Source organism: Haliotis cracherodii, unplaced genomic scaffold (genome assembly GCF_022045235.1).
Source record: "Haliotis cracherodii isolate W230 unplaced genomic scaffold, xgHalCrac1.p SCAF_32, whole genome shotgun sequence".
Classification (NCBI taxonomy): domain Eukaryota; kingdom Metazoa; phylum Mollusca; class Gastropoda; order Lepetellida; family Haliotidae; genus Haliotis; species Haliotis cracherodii.
The window spans coordinates 726,480-747,081 of NW_027266289.1; the positions used below are offsets into that span (position 1 = coordinate 726,480).

The window sequence follows — 20,602 nt, forward strand, 5'->3', positions numbered from 1 at the left end:
TGTTTTTATAAAATCCTTGAACTTATCAGCAGACATAATTCATTACAGCCTTGGAGTCTTGCATCTAAAAATATACCCAAGACACATTTAAATGTGTTCAAACATACTGTATAATCTTGCATGTCCAGGTGTGCTTTGAGTTGCATCTGAAATATATATAATATACGGGTAAATATACGTGAACCATTATGCAACGAGTTGACAATTGATTTAGGTATGCCCGTTTGCGCTAAGACGGAATCCGGTCGCAAAAATGGCCACGGAAGGGGCACGAGTCGCTATTCGGCTTGTCCCGGAATAACACGAGTTGGTCACGAATGCGAAACACACTGTTCGGCCATTCGGCACCGCTCGCCCATTTCCGTAACCCGGAAGCAAGGAGCAAGCAGCAAGCACCAATCACAAGCGAGTTCACGAATGGACAAGGTGTTTGCCTCCATCACATGGTCATTGAATCTTGTGGCAGGCATCACCGCACACACGCGTGCTCGCTCGGTCTTGTCGCATCTCCATCGCAGGTCAGGACTGTTAGGCACATCATGCATCTGCAGGTCAGTCCATTTATATCTTTCACTCGACATTCTTTTTTCTTGCTCACGCCAGAGACCATATAATGGTTTCTCAGCAATGCTCATGGCAAGAGGAGGTAACTCTTCCTGCACTTATTCTCAAAGCTAGTTTACCACACCTCGGAGGGTCGGTTCAAAATCCCATCTCTTAATTCCTCGATTAACGCAGAAAGCGGGAAAATCAGCGTACATCACAAACTAGGGTAAAGGTTGCGTGCGTATTTCATAAGCTGCTATTTTTAGAATTTTCTTGGAAGTTGAGTTTCATTGATTAAGTCAACAGTTATTCTTGAAACTATCAATTCAGCCGAATACGCGGTTTGAAATGGGTGTATTCTCTTCAGCAATTATTTGTTATAATTTGCAGTGTGTTTTAGATTTAAGTTATAAGGAACAATATATAAAAAAAATCATAAATCGGACCCCACCCTATTTCTATTAGCGGTATGCAGTTTTTACATAACTACGCAGTTACTTCCCTTCGGACAAACACGATCGAATTTACTACAGTATTTTTTTAACAATCCAGCAACAATTCTCGCAATTTGAAGCAGTATATGTAAGTATGTTGTAAAGGAGAATATATTTATGATATTGGGGTATTTTGTGCACTGTAAATTTCGCGATGACAAACTATGATATGTGTTTAAAGTTTAACAACAAACTTTGTCCGGCTGAACCATTTCAGTTTTTTCACATTGTCAATGTCACGTGTTTGTGACTAAAACATGTTTATTATCACTAAAGAACATAGTTTCAACGTAGTTAGGAGGATCAATTATGATGTTATGTGTTACAACAAATAACTCAATTTATGTTTTAATTAAAGTAAAGTACAGTGTACTTGTATGAAATATTGTACAGCAATGATTCATGGGGGTTGGGGTGGGGCAGATAGGGTGATTGGAATAATCTTCCCACCCCACCCCACCCCCACCCTCACCCCATGCTCTATTTAATGTATATAATTGTATTATATATAGTGCACAGTCTGTTATATATATATCAACAATTGTCAATTTATTTGATTGTGGCAATTCTCATTTTAGTTTGAACTTTGTGAGCAAAAAAACTTCTTCAAGAGGAACATTGATGTAAAGGTTCCATCCAAAAAAAGATTGAAATATTCACTCATTACGGGATAAATGACTTTGATAGGTGTTGAGAATTAACTGTTACTTGAATGAAAGGGGGGTAACTCTTGTATCTATCTGTTACAGTTGGCTTATTCACTCACCTTAAAAAAATACAAAATCAGATTTTAGTACCGAAAAAATGTAATTAATATTTTCATTCAATATTTTTTTACCTCAGTACACAAAAAGGATTAGTTTGAATAATGCTATAGCATTGTTTTAAGAATAATGGAAGGCTCTGCACACACAAGTCCATGGTCCACCACTGTGTGGAGCTCAGGGGCGTCTGCTACACCAAAATATGATATTTCCTTACAACTATTAATGAATGACTTGGTCGTCATTACATGTTCTACTACACTAAATCAGAACCGGTTGGGACAGTGCGGTTTTTCAGCCTTCAGTGCAGATCGAGAGTCATCTGCAGATGTGATTGGCTGATATTTTGTAAGATTTTTATGTCTTTTAAATGAACATCCATCCAGTAATTAAAACTGACCATATTTTTCAATATTTGGTGCTGACCTTTTCAACAAGATGACTTGTGCTTTATGTGAGCACAGCTATTTTCAAGTAGGTGACATTTGGTGCGAAACTGGGGGTGATGTGTTCAGCTTCCTGTACTCGTAAAAGGAGCTGGCTAACTAGCCAAAATTTGTGTTTTTATTGCAGCTTAATACCAGACTGAGCATATACTCAACAACAAAAGTTCCCGTGACACCAATATTTCAGTGTATTTTTCAAACAAGTAAAGTTTAGTTTTCAATATCGTAGTACATGTTTGGAATCAAGTCACAAAAACGCAACTGCTACAGAAAAGCATGCATTTCATGAAAAAGTTGACTTTTATGCAAGCTCCATGCATTTCACTACCCAAGAATGGGTATAAAAACGTATGTTAACGGGATTCCATATGCATTGTTTAGCATCGTGCTGACAACAACCACTCAGAAAAACAACAAAATTATGCAATGATTCAACATTACGAAATGCCCAACTGTTCGAAAATAGGCGTCTGCGAGCCATTGGTATCCTTGAAGCAGGATTGAGTCAACGTGATGTTGCAAGATCAATTTATTGTCCACAGAAACACCATTTGGTGTTTATGGCAACGTTGGCAACATACGAATGCAGTCAGAGACCATCCTCAGAGTTGCAGGCCACGCGTAACCAATAATCGCTAAGACAACTGGATTCGAACAACATACCTACGAAATCGATTCCAGCCAGTCAGAGTGACTGCAAGAAGCATCCCTGGCCTTTGACGAATATCTTCACAAACCGTATGTCATTGCCTCAAATGTGCAGGGATTGTCGCCAGAAGACCCGCCAGACGTCCCATTTTGACAGGAAAACATTGTCAAGTACGTCTACAGTGGTGCAGACAGCGTCTACGCTGGACGGCCATGCAGTGGGGACAAGTTCTATTCACTGACTGTCATGGCACAGGCATTACCTTTCAACATGACAATGCCCAGCCTCATATTGCTCGACTTGTTCAGTATTCTCTTCAACAAAACAACGTGAATGTCATCCCCTGGCCGGCTTGCTCCCCTGATCTATCACCAATCGAGCACATGTGAGATGAGATGGATCTGCGCCTTCGACGTCAACCACGTGTTCCACAGACACTCCAGGAACTTCTAAACATGCTCCAGCAGATATGGGCAGATATCCATGAGGACCTTTGTGTGACGCCTGGTCCATTCAATGAGAAGATGTGTTGCTTGCATCGCAACCAGAGGTGGACACACACGCGATTGATTTGTAAATTGACATTTTGGCATGTTCATGTTTTTTTATGAAATCACGCATTTTCTGAAGTCAGTATGGCAAATTAAACCATTTGAACACTTACATGAGTCTTTTATCTGTTGCAAACCAAAATTGGTTCAGATTTGGTAAAAAACATAACTTTGCATTCAGTCTTATTCAGTGTCACAGGAACTTTTGTTGTTCAGTATAATATGTGGTGAGTTGTCATGACTGCTAATTTCACAAAGCTAATTATATAATAATAGGCAATAACTTTGTTATATCTGTCAGTTTGTTATAAGCGTGTTCGTCATAAACCTAGTATAATAATAGGCAATAACTTTGTTATATCTGTCAGTTCGTTATAAGCGTGTTCGTCATAAACCTAGTATAATAATAGCCAATAACTTTGTTATATCTGTCAGTTTGTTATAAGCGTGTTCGTCATAAACCTAGTATAATAATAGCCAATAACTTTGTTATATCTGTCAGTTTGTTATAAGCGTGTTCGTCATAAACCTAGTATAATAATAGGCAATAACTTTGTTATATCTGTCAGTTTGTTATAAGCGTGTTCGTCATAAACCTGGTATAATAATAGCCAATAACTTTGTTATATCTGTCAGTTCGTTATAAGCGTGTTCGTCATAAACATAGTTTACTGTATTGAAATACGGTCGTCAGCAAGACACATATTGCAATACAGTCCTTGTGTATCCATATTTTCCCATACAGCCACAGAAGAATTAATATCATATAATATAAATTATGTCTACTATCTTGAGGCATTTGGATGGACTGGGTTCCTATCTAAACCATGTAAACAGCACACACTTCACACTGTTTACATTACATTCCATATTGATGACGTAATATGTAGTCTCGTTTATCCATGCTACCAGTCTTGCAGTCTGAAGTCTGAAGTCTGGATTATTGCATGAAGAAGTACAAATGTATATAATTTGGACATCAATACATCTTGCAGTATGTATGGCAATACAGCTCTCCATGTTGCAATGCAGTGTTTATGCCAATACGCCAACCCTACTGTAAAACCCTGAACATATTTGACATGCAAACATTCTTGTTGTTTTTAGATCTTGGTTCTGAAGGTTAAAGCTTCCAACACCAATAGTAACAAAAGCACTGTGTTAATATGACACAAATGCCCTCATCAAGTTGTTGTTGGCAGTGAGGGCACGGGGGCCCAGTCGTCTAAGGCGCCTCAATTTGCTGTGCAGAGTTGCGTCCCTTGGATACGCCAGAAACCTATGATTGTAGGTTCGAATCCCGGTTCGCCCAAATTATGTTTCTAGGTTTGTCAGCACCATACCTGTGCTCGTGGGTTTCACCGAAGGGGTTAATGTCTAAGACCTGCATCACTTCGGGTTTTCCTCCCACAATAAGCTGTCATGCCATGATATAACTGGAATACTGTTCAAAGCGGTGTTACACCCACTCACTCACTCGCTCACTCACTTGTTGGCAGTGTGAAGGCCCCATCATGATGATGTGTGTAGTATGTGCAAGTGACCGTCGATGAACATTTAATGGGAAGCTTGTGGGTGATACATTCAATGCATACATTTCAAGGTGTAATATGCAATTCACGTGTCACATTTACCAGGAGTTGCTGTCATAGCTCGTCACATTACGCGTTTGCAATAACATTGCTGCCACAACATACCGACTGCCTCCTGTGTTGAACACAGAATCTCAATAGAGAGGGGGGACATTGCTGTATTTGAGCACAGAAATAGTCTCTCTTTGTCTCATCCTGCTCTAATTATGAACATTGTCATATAAGCTGAAGGACTTTCGGATGCTATTATCAATTCATGAAATCAAAACCCGAGAATCAAACCATTGAATAGTTAAAGGTGGAAATTGAAACAGCATGGAAGTTGACACCTGTGGAGATCCGGGTTACTATAGGTCTCAGGCAACCTGGCTTGTCGTAAGAGCCAACAGGATCGGCTGGTCAGGAACACTGAGCGTAGAATGATGCTCATGATGTTAATCACTGGATTGTCTGGTTCTGGCCTCGATTATTTACAGACTGCCTTCATATAGTTGAAATATTGCTGAGTGCGGCGTTAAAAAACTTTCTTCACAGACACTATTCAAATTTATGGTAGTTCCTGCCCGTTGTCAGATTATGTACCATCAGGGACATCTGTTCCTGCCCGTTGTCAGACTCTGTACCATCAAGGACATCTGTTCCTGTCTGTTGTCAGACTCTGTACCATCAAGGACATTTGTTCCTGCCTGTTGTCAGACTGTACCATCAAGGACATTGATTCCCACATGTTGTCAGACTCTGTACCATCAAGGACATTTGTTCCTGCCTGTTGTCAGACTCTGTACTTTCAAGGACATTGGTTCCTGCCTGTTGTCAGACTCTGTACCATCAAGGACATCTGTTCTTGCCCGTTGTCAGACTCTGTACCATCAAGGACATTGGTTCCTGCCTGTTGTCAGACTCTGTACCATCAACAACATCTGTTCCTGTCTGTTGTCAGACTCTGTACCATCAAGGACATTGGTTCCTGCCTGTTGTCAGACTCTGTACCATCAACAACATCTGTTCCTGTCTGTTGTCAGACTCTGTACCATCAAGGACATTGGTTCCTGCCTGTTGTCAGACTCTGCACTATCAATGACATCTGTTACTGTCTGTTGTCAGACTCTGTACCATCAAGGACATCTGTTCCTGCCTGTTGTCAGACTCTGTACCATCAAGGACATCTGTTCTTGCCCGTTGTCAGACTCTGTACCATCAAGGACATTGGTTCCTGCCTGTTGTCAGAATCTGTACCATCAACAACATCTGTTCCTGTCTGTTGTCAGACTCTGTACCATCAAGGACATTGGTTCCTGCCTGTTGTCAGACTCTGTACCATCAAGGACATTGATTCCCACATGTTGTCAGACTCCGTACCATCAAGGACATTTGTTCCTGCCTGTTGTCAGACTCTGTACCATCAAGGACATCTGTTCTTGCCCGTTGTCAGACTCTGTACCATCAAGGACATTGGTTCCTGCCTGTTGTCAGACTCTGTACCATCAACAACATCTGTTCCTGTCTGTTGTCAGACTCTGTACCATCAAGGACATCTGTTACTGCCTGTTGTCAGACTCTGTACCATCAACAACATCTGTTCCTGTCTGTTGTCAGACTCTGTACCATCAAGGACATCTGTTACTGTCTGTTGTCAGACTCTGTACCATCAAGGACATCTGTTCCTGCCTGTTGTCAGACTCTGTACCATCATGGACATCTGTTCTTGCCTGTTGTCAGACTCTGTACCATCAAGGACATTGGTTCCTGCCTGTTGTCAGACTCTGTACCATCAACAACATCTGTTCCTGTCTGTTGTCAGACTCTGTACCATCAAGGACATCTGTTACTGCCTGTTGTCAGACTCTGTACCATCAACAACATCTGTTCCTGTCTGTTGTCAGACTCTGTACCATCAAGGACATCTGTTACTGTCTGTTGTCAGACTCTGTACCATCATGGACATCTGTTCCTGCCTGTTGTCAGACTCTGTACCATCATGGCCTCCGTGGTCTTGTGGTAGAGCGTCCGCCCGGAGAGCGGAAGGTCCAGGGTTCGATCCTGGGTCGCGTCATACAAAAAGACGTTAAAAGATGGTACTTGTTGTTACCCTGTCTGGCGCTTGGCATTAAGGGGCTAAAACAAGGACTGGTCGGCTCGGAGTCAGTATACTGTGTCTGAGTGGGGTATTCATGTTAAACTGCGGCATGGTATCTCAGTGAGCTAGCACTATAAATCGGCATCAGTCCGGACTAGTACAAGCAGCCACACACACACATACACGTGCATGCACGTCGCTATATAAGTGCAATAATCTTCGACGCCACGTTAAACCCAATTTCACTTCACCTCACCTGTACCATCATGGACATCTGTTCCTGCCTGTTGTCAGACTCTGTACCATCAAGGACATCTGTTCCTGCCTGTTGTCAGACTCTGTACCATCGAGGATATGTGTTCCTGCCTGTTGTCAGACTCTGTACCATCAAGGATATGTGTTCCTGCCTGTTGTCAGACTCTGTACCATCAAGGACATGTGTTCCTGCCTGTTGTCAGACTCTGTACCATCAAGGACATCTGTTCCTGTCTGTTGTCAGACTCTGTACCATCAAGGACATCTGTTCCTGCCCGTTGTCAGACTCTGCACCATCAACAACATCTGTTCCTGTCTGTTGTCAGACTCTGTTGCTGCTAGCTGTGTGAAGAGGTATTGCAGACATCTTTTTGAGGTTTTTGTTTTGTCTGATGAGTTACGGTAAGATATTTGTTATGATTTAAGTTCACATCAGTGCACTTGGAAGTACAGATGTTTGTGACAGATTTGTTGACATGGTGCTCAGACATGTACATTTAACAAGATAACTGACTAGGAAAGGCTGACCATTTGTTTGGAATTGATGACATCAACTCTGTCTTCATTGTTTCTACAGCTTCTTAAGTGCCAATGAAAGACATTTCTCAGATCTCATTATTGTGAAGTATTGCATGTCTGGCATATTCCCAGCAATGACGTCAATATTTAACGAGATGTACATTTGACCCCATTTTTAGCATGACGGCTATGGTAGCCCTTTTGTAAACCTATTCTCAGCCAATTATTTAGTTTCCAATGAATTGATCATTAGTTTTCTAAATGTTCCAGAAACAATGTAAGGTGAGCTACATGTAGTTATCTTAAAACTTAAAACTACAGAAAGAAAACCTCTTGATTCCATCACCTCAAAAAACATTACTTCTAAAATCTTCATAACCAATTTTTTTGGCAGCTTGTCACAACATAGGACACATTTCATAAAGGGGACATGTTTTGTTTGTTTGTTTGTTTGTTTGTTTGTTTTTTAACGCCGCACTCAGAAGTATTTCAGCTTAATGATGGCGAGTCTGGGCCGGACAATCCAGTGATCGACATCATGAGCATCGATCCACGCAATTGGTATATGATGATATACATCAACTAAGTCAGCAAGCCTGACTACCCAATCCCGTTAGTTGCTTCTTACGACAAGCATAGTCGCCTTTTACAGCAAGCATAGTCGCCTTTTACAGCAAGCATGGGTTACACCGGGTAGCCTAGCGGTTAAAGCGTTCGCCTGTCACGCTGAAGACCAAGATTTGATTCCCGACATGGGTTCAAGGTGTGAAGCCCATTTCTGGTGTCCCCCTCCGTGATATTGCTGGAATATTGCAAAGCGGGGTAAAAGCATACTCACTCACTCACTCACATTAACAAGACTCTCAGGTTCAAACTTTGCTCATTTCTCTCATGCTGTTGACCACAGTAAATATTGATTGCGGCACCACGCAACACCATATCCAACCTTAATTAGAATAATATTGGGGGTTTAAATCCAAGATATGACAAGTTTGTAGGGATGTCGCAGTACAGGCGTTACACGATGTGATACATATCTTAATACAGAAGCCACCATGTGATTTGTATCTCAATACTGCATCTATGACATTTTATGACAAAATCCCAGTCATTAGACTGAGAATACAGTTTCATAGAAGGACAACTGACTAATTCCCATCAAACATGACAATGAGTCAAGCCAACCATTTAGTATAAGAATAAGATAAGAAACAAACAGTTTATGTATTGTATTATGACAGTCAGCAAGGAAAAGCTGGTCAGTTTTGTTATTGGGCCGGTGTCGTATCCGTAGGACGGCCAAAAAGTTATGAGGAATTTAAAAAATAGTTTGTACTTGCTTATTCATATAGATGAGAGATCATCATGGACAATCGATACGGGGTTAAATGGGAATCGCTGCCAAATTAAATGTATCGGGTATCGTATCGTGCAAAGTTTGCTGACGATGCGCCTGTTTCCCGATGAATTGCAACAACACTACCAGTTTTGGCATGCTCTTTGTTGAGTAAAACATGACTGGCACATGTCTAAGGCAGGTAAAGGTTAGACTTGGCATAGTCTGCTTTTGAATTGAGTTTCAGCCATGGTAATCTTGTTAATCCAATGTAGTTTTTCTCAAGATTAATTTGCGTTTTGCTGACTACGCAATTTCAGTGTGGTCCTGTGCTCCCCATTGTCGTATTGTTCAGGTTAAGATGGTCATGGCCTGGGACCATCTACACTACAAATGTTTGGCAGCAGGCAGAGATTTCCAAGTTGGAACAGTCACTGTTTCAAACCTGTGTGACTTTCATGGTCCTCTATTCATGTCTGTCCATAATAGTGGGCAAGTCTAGATTACTGCAATATCAGGAAATGAAGAGTCTCTGGGCTCCTTTTTATTATTTCTTAATTAAGATAATTTACCAACAATTTTTCTGTAAGATAAGTTCCATTCGGAGATTTGTCTAGGTTCTCTAGTAATGTGATGGTTTTGTTATTTTCAGATGGTATTCAGAAATGCCTCCAAGGAGTGGGTGCTATCGCCAGGCTATGCCAAATGAACATTTCCTGTCCGACAAGGGGAGGCATCGCCAGGTAAACATGGCTTATGTCACAGTTGACCATTGGACAGTGATGAATATGGTCATCGATGAAGACAGATGTGATGCTTATTGTAGGCCTGGATGATTGTTTGAAATGTTTAGTGTGAACCTAAAAAAATAATCCAACAGCAAAGTTTTTGTAAAGATTTGTTTTCGCCACATACCTCTACACGAAAATGTTTGTGAAGATATTCTAAACGAGTTGTTAAGATGAGCTGTAAGTGTATTCAACTTCTGATATCTGGGACTCTGGCGAAAAAATTACGCACCATAAAATGAAACAACTCAGATTGAATAAAATGATTATTTCGAAAGGCTCTGATGCAAGTTATTTAAGTGGTTTAAACCATTCGACCTGTCTCTATTCTTTCAGTAAAATATAGAAATAATAAATAGATTATTCTTGATTCATATTTAGATATTGTAACAAACAAGCATGTTATTGAGTGGTAAAATTAACTGATTGTCAGTGAAGTGTATTGACAGATTTGATAATGTAGGCTAGCTGTCTGTCAACGTAGTCATTGATTTCGCTGGCAACATATTTGTTTTGTAGGATTTCCCTTGTCACAACGTGTGTTTCTATCATGTTGGCATCTATTGATAGTATCAAGTATTCTCTTTGGGTAGATGGATTGTTCTGTAATTTGACATTGAAGGAAAAGTACCTCCTGATTATGTATTTTGTTACAAGTGATTGAATGATCCTCTGCAGTGTGAATGATCCTCTGTAGTGTGAATAATCCTCTGTACTGTGAATAATCCTCTGTACTGTGAATGATCCTCTGTAGTGTGAATGATCCTCTGTGGTATGAATGAATCTCTGTGGTCTGAATGATCTTCTGTAGTATGAATGATCCTCTGTGGTCTGAATGATCCTCTGTAGTGTGAATGAATCTCTGTGATGTGAATGATCCTTTGTGGTCTGAATGATCTTCTGTGGTATGAATGATCCTCTGTAGTGTGAATTATCCTCTGTAGTGTGAATTATCCTCTGTAGTATGAACGATCCTCTGTAGTATGAATGATCCTTGGTAGTGTGAATGATCCTCTGTAGTGTGAATGATCCTTGGTAGTGTAAATGATCCTCTGTCGTGTAAATGATCCTCTGTAGTCTGAATGATCCTTTGTAGTGTGAATGATCCTCTGTAGTCTGAATGATCCTCTGTAGTATGAATGATCCTCTGTAGTGTGAATGATCCTCTGTAGTGTGAATGATCCTCTGTAGTGTGAATGATCCTCTGTAGTATGAATGATCCTTGGTAGTGTGAATGATCCTCTGTAGTGTGAATGATCCTTTGTGGTCTGATTGATCCTCTTTGGTGTGAATTATCATATGTGGGGTGGAAGATCTTCTGGTGTGAATTATCTCTTTATAGTGTGAAGTGTCCTCTGTAGTGTGAATTATTCAAATGTGGTTTGAATGATCCTCTTTAGTGTGAATGATCCTCTGTGGTCTGAATGATCCTATATGGTGTGAATCATCCTCTGTAGTGTGAATGATCCTCTGTGGTGTGAATTATCATATGTGGTGTTAATGATCCTCTGTAGTGTGAATGATCCTCTGTAGTGTGAATGATCCTCTGTGGTCTGAATGATCCATTGTGGTCTGAATTATCCACTGTGGTCTGAATGATCCACTGTGGTCTGAATGATCCTCTGTGGTCTGAATGATCCACTGTGGTGTGAATGATCCTCTGTGGTCGGAATGATCCTCTGTGGTCTGAATGATCCTCTGTGGTCTGAATGATCCTCTGTGGTCGGAATGATCCTCGGTGGTCTGAATGATCCTCTGTGGTCTGAATGAACCTCTGATACCCACTCCCCATGACTGACCCACAAATCTCCATCACTGACACACCACTCCCCATCACTGACCCACCAATCCCAATCACTGACACACCACTCCCCATCACTGACACACCACTCCCCATCACTGACCCACCACTCCTCATCACTGTACCACCACTCCCAATCCCTGACACTCCACTCCCCATCACTGACACACCACTCCCCATCACTGACCCACCACTCCCCATCACTGACTCCCCACTCCCCATCACTGACCCACCACTCCTCATCACTGACCCACCACTCCCCATCACTGACCCACCACTCCTCATCACTGACCCACCACTCCCCACCACTGACCCACTACTCTCCATCACTGACACACCACTCTCCATCACTGACACACCACTCCCCATCACTGACACACCACTCCTCATCACTGATACACCACTCCTCATCACTGACCCACCACTCCTCAGCAATGACCCACCACTCCCCATCACTGACCCACCACTCCTCATCACTGACACACCACTCCTCATCACTGACCCACCACTCCTCATCACTGACCCACCACTCCCCATCACTGACCCACCACTCCTCATCACTGACACACCACTCCCCATCACTGACACACCACTCCCCATCACTGACACACCACTCTCCATCACTGACCCACCACTCCTCATCACTGACACACCACTCCTCATCACTGACCCACCACTCCTCATCACTGACACACCGCTCCCCATCACTGACTCACCAATCCCCATCACTGACCCACCACTCCTCATCACTGACACACCACTCCTCATCACTGACCCACCACTCCCCATCACTGACCCACCACTCCTCATCACTGGCCCACAAGTCCCCATCACTGACCCACCACTCCCCATCACTGACAAACCACTCCCCATCACTGACCCACCACTCCCCATCACTGACACACCACTCCCCATCACTGACCCACAACTCTCCATCACTGGCCCACCACTTCCAATCACTGACCCACCTCTCCCCATCACTGACCCACCACTCCCCATCAAGGACCCACCGCTCCCAATCAATGGCCCACCACTCCTCATCACTGACACCACACTCCCCATCACTGACTCCCCACTCCCCATCACTGACCCAGCACTCCCCATCACTGACCGACCACTCCCCATCACTGACCCACCTCTCCCCATCACTGACACACCACTCCCCATCACTGACTCCCCACTCCCCATCACTGACCCAGCACTCCCCATCACTGACCCAGCACTCCCCATCACTGACACACCACTCCCCATCACTGACCCACCACTCCCCATCACTGACTCCCCACTCCCCGTCACTGACCCACCACTCCCCATCACTGACCCACCACTCCCCATCACTGACCCACCACTGCCAATCTGTGACCCACCACTCTCCATCACTGACCCACCACTCCCCATCACTCTTCATCATTGACCCACCACTTCCCATCACTGACCTACCACTCCCCATCACTCCTCATCATTGACCCACCACTTCCCATCACTGACCTACCACTCCCCATTACTGACACACCACTCCCAAACTCTGACCCACCGTTCCCCATCACTGACCCACCACTCCCCATCACTGACCCACCACTCCCAATCTCTGACCCACCACTCTCCATCACTGACCCACCACTCCCCATCACTCCTCATCATTGACCCACCACTCCCCATCACTGACCCACCACTCCCCATCACTCCTCATCATTGACCCACCACTTCCCATCACTGACCGACCACTCCCCATTACTGACCCACCACTCCCAATCTCTGACCCACCACTCCCAATCTCTGACCCACGGCTCCCCATCACTGACCCACCATTCCCCATCACTTACCCACCATTCCCCATCATTGACCCACCCCTCCCCATCACTGACCCATCACTTCCCCATCATTGACCTACCACTCCCCATCACTGACCCACCACTCCCCATCACTGACCCACCACTCCCCATCATTGACCTACCACTCACCATCACTGACCCACCACTCCCCATCACTGACCCACCACGCCCATTCACTGACCCACCACTCCCCATCACTGGCCCACCACTCCTCATCACTGACCCACCACTCCCCATCACTGACCCACCACTCCCTATCACTGACCCACCACTCCCCATCACTGACCAACCACTCCCTATCACTGACCCACCACTCCCCATCACTGACCCACCACTCCCCATCACTGGCCCACCACTCCTCATCACTGACCCACCACTCCCCATCACTGACCCACCACTCCCTATCACTGACCCACCACTCCCCATCACTGACCCACCACTCCCCATCACTGACCCACCACTCCCTATCACTGACCCACCACTCCCCATCACTGACCCAACACTCCCCATCACTGGCCCACCACTCCCCATCACTTACCCACCACTCCCTACCCCTGACATTTGGTTGGAAGTATTCTCAGGTGATAGGAATTCACAATTGTACAAAAGGACTGATTGTGTAAATATCCCGGTGAGCGATACAGGCCCCATGGATCTCTTGTTTTGTTACTGGAATGCAATTTCTCTTCGCTGTCACTGACACCAGTCAAAGCTCCCCACTGTGATGGGTGACCACAACCATGCTTGGAGTACAACTCGCAACCGACTGACCATTTTGTTTATAATCAAGTGATGACTTCCGTGACACCGAATATACACTTACCTCAGCTAATAATTATTGCTTTCTCAATTTGAATTCAATTTCGTATCAACTATCATATAATTGGTACAGTAGGAATGTAAGGGGGAAGTTGGGTGATTTTATTAAACTGGTTCCATTGTTGGTACGCCACGCAAGGTTAGCGCGATTTAGTTTAGGTAGACAGGAACACAGTCTAGTGATTTCATGTTAGTCTGCAATCTCGATCCAGAGATCCAAAGAAAAAGGTAAATTCCAGAGCTCAAGATAAGCTGTGTATTTGCGTAAAATACGCATTAAATAAACTGAACTACGCAGATTAATCAAATACGCAACAAAAACTAAAATTTTTGCTCTTTAAATAAAAATTATGCTTATATTATAACTATTAGATAAAACGATTGCATATGTTACAACTGTTAAATAACATGATTGTGTATCAGACGATCGCCAAATTCACTTAACGTCAGTTACATTCGGAAAAGCGTTTGCGACAAACTGATCGATGCCAAATAAAAAGCACATCGTGTCTCGTCAGTATACATTATACATATTGTATCTTAAAACATGGGAAACACAATCAAAATTAACCCGCTGGATGCTGAGGTTTTTTTCAGACGCACATTTTCCTAAGATCGGAAAAGTGCAGGTTGTGCGACAATTGCGCTCATGCGGGACTGGATCTACCTCCGGCTATATGATTACACAGAGTATTACATTTCCTATCTGATGGTTTAACTGTAACTGCAGATATTTATCCGTTTGAACAAAAGATACTGCTAAGTGTTGTCTGAAAATTTATTCAGGAAATTTCGCCGCTTTTTATCATCAACTGGTAAAAGTACTGTGAGACAATTTTTGTTATTTAAAGCTTTACGGAAACTGTGAGCGAACAAAATTCTGCCTAATATCTGAACGACATAACTATATATCAAATGGAGTTATATGAGTACTTATAACGCCATACATTCATATAACAGTGTTTGGGTAAAAACTAAGAAGTTTGGTAGATGCAGTGGTGGTGTGACAATTTTTATTTGAGAATCGTGGGTCATTGATGGATATTTAACAAGGATATATGAACATTTTGAAAATGCAGTAGTTTTCTTATTTAACACATCAAGATTAGGTATTGACAAGGATACAATCTTGATTCTGACATATCTATCACCTGAGAACTCGCCTATCTATGAGGATAAAGATAGAGATGGTATGTCAGTATTGGAGGACTATTTGACAGAGATTGTACATGATCACCCAGAAAAGGAACTCTATCTTGCTGGTGATTTGAATGCCAGGACCAAAACCTTCCTTGATTACATACCTGAAGATAACATTGATTTTATCCAAAAGGAGATTGATGATTACCCAACTGACAGCTTTGAAGTACCAAGGAACAATAAAGATTCTGATAACTGCAACAATTTTGGTAAGAGACTTGTTGAATTGTGCAAATTATTCAGTATACATATATTGAATGGAAGATATCACCGAGACAAGCAAGGTGAATATACATGCATTACACACAATGGTGCCAGTACTGTGGACTATATGATAGCTTCCCCTAGCCTCATTCCATGTATATCTGACTTTGGAGTAGGTGAGCGAGATGAGTCAAATCACTTCCCAGTGTTTTGCAGGTTTAATTTTGCTCATAATGATTGCAGTAATGTACAAGTCAACAAGTACAATGATGATTCTCTGCTTAGTGAACTTGAAGTTAATCCCTGGTACAAATACCCATGGAAGGAAGATAATAAAGATGTCTTTAAATCCAAGTTTAAAGACTTGTATGACCTCCTCAAAGATGAAATTGAACAGATAATTTCAACAGATGTTAATACTGCACTCTGTGGACTTGTGAATGACTACCACGAAGCAGCATCTATAAACAAGAGACTTTACTGTTTTCCTTCAACACATGATAAAACTAGACAGATCAGTCAACCACCTTGGTGGGACTGTGAACTTGAAAACTTAAAGAATGAAAAATACTGTGCCCTGAGAGGACATAGAGACTATTGTTTAGATATTAGTGTGTTTAAGGAGTTGCGATCTAAACTCAAGAAAACTTTTGCACTTAAAAGACAATCTTATCAAAATCAACAGCAACAAAAACTAATTGAATCAAGAGCTAATCCTAAATTATTCTGGAAATTGTTAAAGCAAGGGAGACAATCACAATTGCTAGCTGGAATTAGAACTGATGAATGGATGAAGCACTTTTCTTCCCTCCTCCACTCAGAAAATAAACCCATCTTACCTCCACCAATGGACACAGATAATTATGTAACTGATGATACCCCGGCACATGAAGATTTAAATCAACCTATAACAAATCAAGAAGTTGAACAACATATCCAAAAGCTTGCAAATAATAAATCACCAGGACCTGATGGTATTGTCTCTGAATATTTCAAGAATACAAAAAATATAATTATACTTACATTGACTGCTCTCTTTAATGAAATACTTGACAATGGTGTGTTTCCAAATGCTTGGAATAGAAGTATCATTTGCCCTCTTTTTAAGTCTGGAGACAAGCATGATGTAAACAACTACAGGGGAATATCCTTGATTGATAACTTGTGTAAAATATTTACCTCTATCATAAACTGGAGACTTAAGAATCTTTGTGAGAAAAATAACATAATTGATGAACTACAAGCAGGATTTAGGTCCAATTATTCAACTATTGACAACATTTTTAGTCTGCAGGCAATGACTCAAAATATGCAGGGAGAAGAAAGGGGAGATTTTACTACCTCTTTGTTGACTTTACAAAGGCATTTGACACCATAAGACATGGTTACTGCAAAGCCTGCATGATGTTTGGATCAAGGGTTAACTGTTCAACATAATTTCATCAATGTATTCAAGTCTGTGTGCTTGTGTAAGGGCTTCAACTGGACTAACTGATTATTTTGAATGTAAAAGTGGTCATATAATGGTGAAAGCATTGATGTTGTTCCATTTTACAGATATTTAGGAATTATGTTCACCCCCAAACTGGTGTGGACCCAGGCTCAAACATGTTTAGCTGCTCAGAGTTCCAAAGCTGTGTTTGTCATAAATAGATATCAGAAGAAACTTGGTGATATTCCATGCAAAGATTTATTCAAAATTATTGATAGTATCGTAACTCCTATCCTGTGCTATGGCTCTGAAATCTGGGATGTTAATTACAGCAAAATCATTGAGGATATTCAAGTTAAGGTGTGCAAATGAGTTCTTAAAGTGTCAAGAAATACATGTAATGTGATGGTGCTAGGTGAGTGTGGTAGAGCTCCTTTACAGCTTACATATATATGACAAGAGCTGTGAAGTACTGGTGCAGGCTGATACAACTGAGCCCGGAGAGACTAACATATATCAGTGTTACAAGATGCTAGCTGTTCTGGATGATTCAGGTCGCACCACCTGGACCACCTGGGCCCGGAGAGACTACCATATATCAGTGTTACAAGATGCTAGCTGTTCTGGATGATTCAGGTCGCAGCACCTTGACCCCTGGACCACCTGGACCACCTGGGCCCGGAGAGACTACCATGTATCAGTGTTACAAGATGCTAGCTGTTCTGGATGATTCAGGTCGCACCACCTGGACCACCTGGGCCCGGAGAGACTACCATATATCAGTGTTACAAGATGCTAGCTGTTCTGGATGATTCAGGTCGCACCACCTGGACCACCTGGACCCCCTGGGCCCGGAGAGACTACCATATATCAGTGTTACAAGATGCTAGCTGTTCTGGATGATTCAGGTCGCACCACCTGGACCACCTGGGCCCGGAGAGACTACCATATATCAGTGTTACAAGATGCTAGCTGTTCTGGATGATTCAGGTCGCACCACCTGGACCACCTGGGCCCGGAGAGACTACCATATATCAGTGTTACAAGATGCTAGCTGTTCTGGATGATTCAGGTCGCACCACCTGGACCACCTGGGCCCGGAGAGACTACCATATATCAGTGTTACAAGATGCTAGCTGTTCTGGATGATTCAGGTCGCACCACCTGGACCACCTGGGCCCGGAGAGACTACCATATATCAGTGTTACAAGATGCTAGCTGTTCTGGATGACTCAGGTCGCACCACCTGGACCACCTGGACCACCTGGGCCCGGAGAGACTACCATATATCAGTGTTACAAGATGCTAGCTGTTCTGGATGATTCAGGTCGCACCACCTGGACCACCTGGGCCCGGAGAGACTACCATATATCAGTGTTACAAGATGCTAGCTGTTCTGGATGATTCAGGTCGCACCACCTGGACCACCTGGGCCCGGAGAGACTACCATATATCAGTGTTACAAGATGCTAGCTGTTCTGGATGACTCAGGTCGCACCACCTGGACCACCTGGACCACCTGGGCCCGGAGAGACTACCATATATCAGTGTTACAAGATGCTAGCTGTTCTGGATGATTCAGGTCGCACCACCTGGACCACCTGGGCCCGGAGAGACTACCATATATCAGTGTTACAAGATGCTAGCTGTTCTGGATGATTCAGGTCGCACCACCTGGACCACCTGGGCCCGGAGAGACTACCATATATCAGTGTTACAAGATGCTAGCTGTTCTGGATGATTCAGGTCGCACCACCTGGACCACCTGGGCCCGGAGAGACTACCATATATCAGTGTTACAAGATGCTAGCTGTTCTGGATGACTCAGGTCGCACCACCTGGACCACCTGGACCACCTGGGCCCGGAGAGACTACCATATATCAGTGTTACAAGATGCTAGCTGTTCTGGATGATTCAGGTCGCACCACCTGGACCACCTGGGCCCGGAGAGACTACCATATATCAGTGTTACAAGATGCTAGCTGTTCTGGATGATTCAGGTCGCACCACCTGGACCCCCTGGACTACCTGGACCACCTGGGCCCGGAGAGACTACCATATATCAGTGTTACAAGATGCTAGCTGATCTGGATGATTCAGGTCGCACCACCTGGACCACCTGGACCCGGAGAGACTACCATATATCAGTGTTACAAGATGCTAGCTGTTCTGGATGATTCAGGTCGCACCACCTGGACCACCTGGGCCCGGAGAGACTACCATATATCAGTGTTACAAGATGCTAGCTGTTCTGGATGATTCAGGTCGCACCACCTGGGCCACACACTTTAAAAATATTTTTATTCCGATTTGGATTTGAATATGCATGGATAGCACAAGAATTTGGGATAAAATTGTTTTTATTTCCATGTTTAAACAGAGACTATTTGACAACTTGCAGCAAACCTGGAGTGTAAATGTGAACAGTTTATCTGACTCTTATTCCTATAAACATTTTAAATCGCTACCAAATGTTGAATATTACTTAAATTCACCACTTCCATCTCACTTAAAAAGGATTTTAAGTAACTTTCCAATAGCAGTATATATTGGAAGATACCATGCCTAACCATCTGAAGAAAGACTTATCATTAATTTGTGAATCCTACAGCCCCGGTAATGCACTTTTAGATAAATATATTACCTCAAACCTTCAGCATAACTTTATCTCTATTATTTCCTCAGATGCATAAGATACCTTATATAAAATATCTATTTTTCTTAACCAAAGCTCATCAATTAAGGGTAAATAGTAAATAATCCACTGCGAATTTATAAGAAAAAAAAATATGTAAATAATGTAAATTTTCCCAGTTTGTAAATATGTCATTTTGCGCAGGCTTTATGTATTCCTGCATATGTATGTATTTTGGGTCAGTGGCTTCTATTGAATAAATTGTCTGTGTGTCTGTCTGTCTGTCTGTCTGCCATACATTCAATGCAAAAAATAGCCTGCCGTAAATGATGAAAACTGATTTTTCACTATGATGTCAAAAGGCGACAGAGAGGTTACGCACGAAAAAAGAAAAGGGGGCATAATTTGGCTTATGTTGCACCATTATTAATGGAGTGAGTGAGTGGGTTTGGTTTTACGCACCTTTAAGCAATATTCCAGCAATATCACGATGGGGGACACGTTAAATGGGCTTCACACATTGTAACCATGTCGGGAATCGAACCCGGGTCTTCGGTGTGACGAGCGAACGCTTTACCACTAACCGCCCATTGTTAATGAAGCACTAGCCTTGTGATCAAATGTAATGAAATACTTAAAACATCACACCCTTCTATTTGAT

At 42.7% G+C, this 20,602-nt stretch overlaps 1 protein-coding gene across 1 annotated transcript; it reads left to right on the forward strand.

Moving 5' to 3' along the window:
• Positions 1-216: 216 nt before the first annotated feature.
• Positions 217-18,614, forward strand: LOC139477236 (uncharacterized). Its single transcript, XM_071259790.1, has 3 exons — positions 217-551; positions 9,882-10,062; positions 18,555-18,614. The coding sequence occupies exons 1-3, from the start codon at positions 217-219 to the stop codon at positions 18,612-18,614; spliced, it is 576 nt and encodes a 191-aa protein (XP_071115891.1).
• The last annotated feature ends 1,988 nt before the right edge of the window (positions 18,615-20,602 follow it).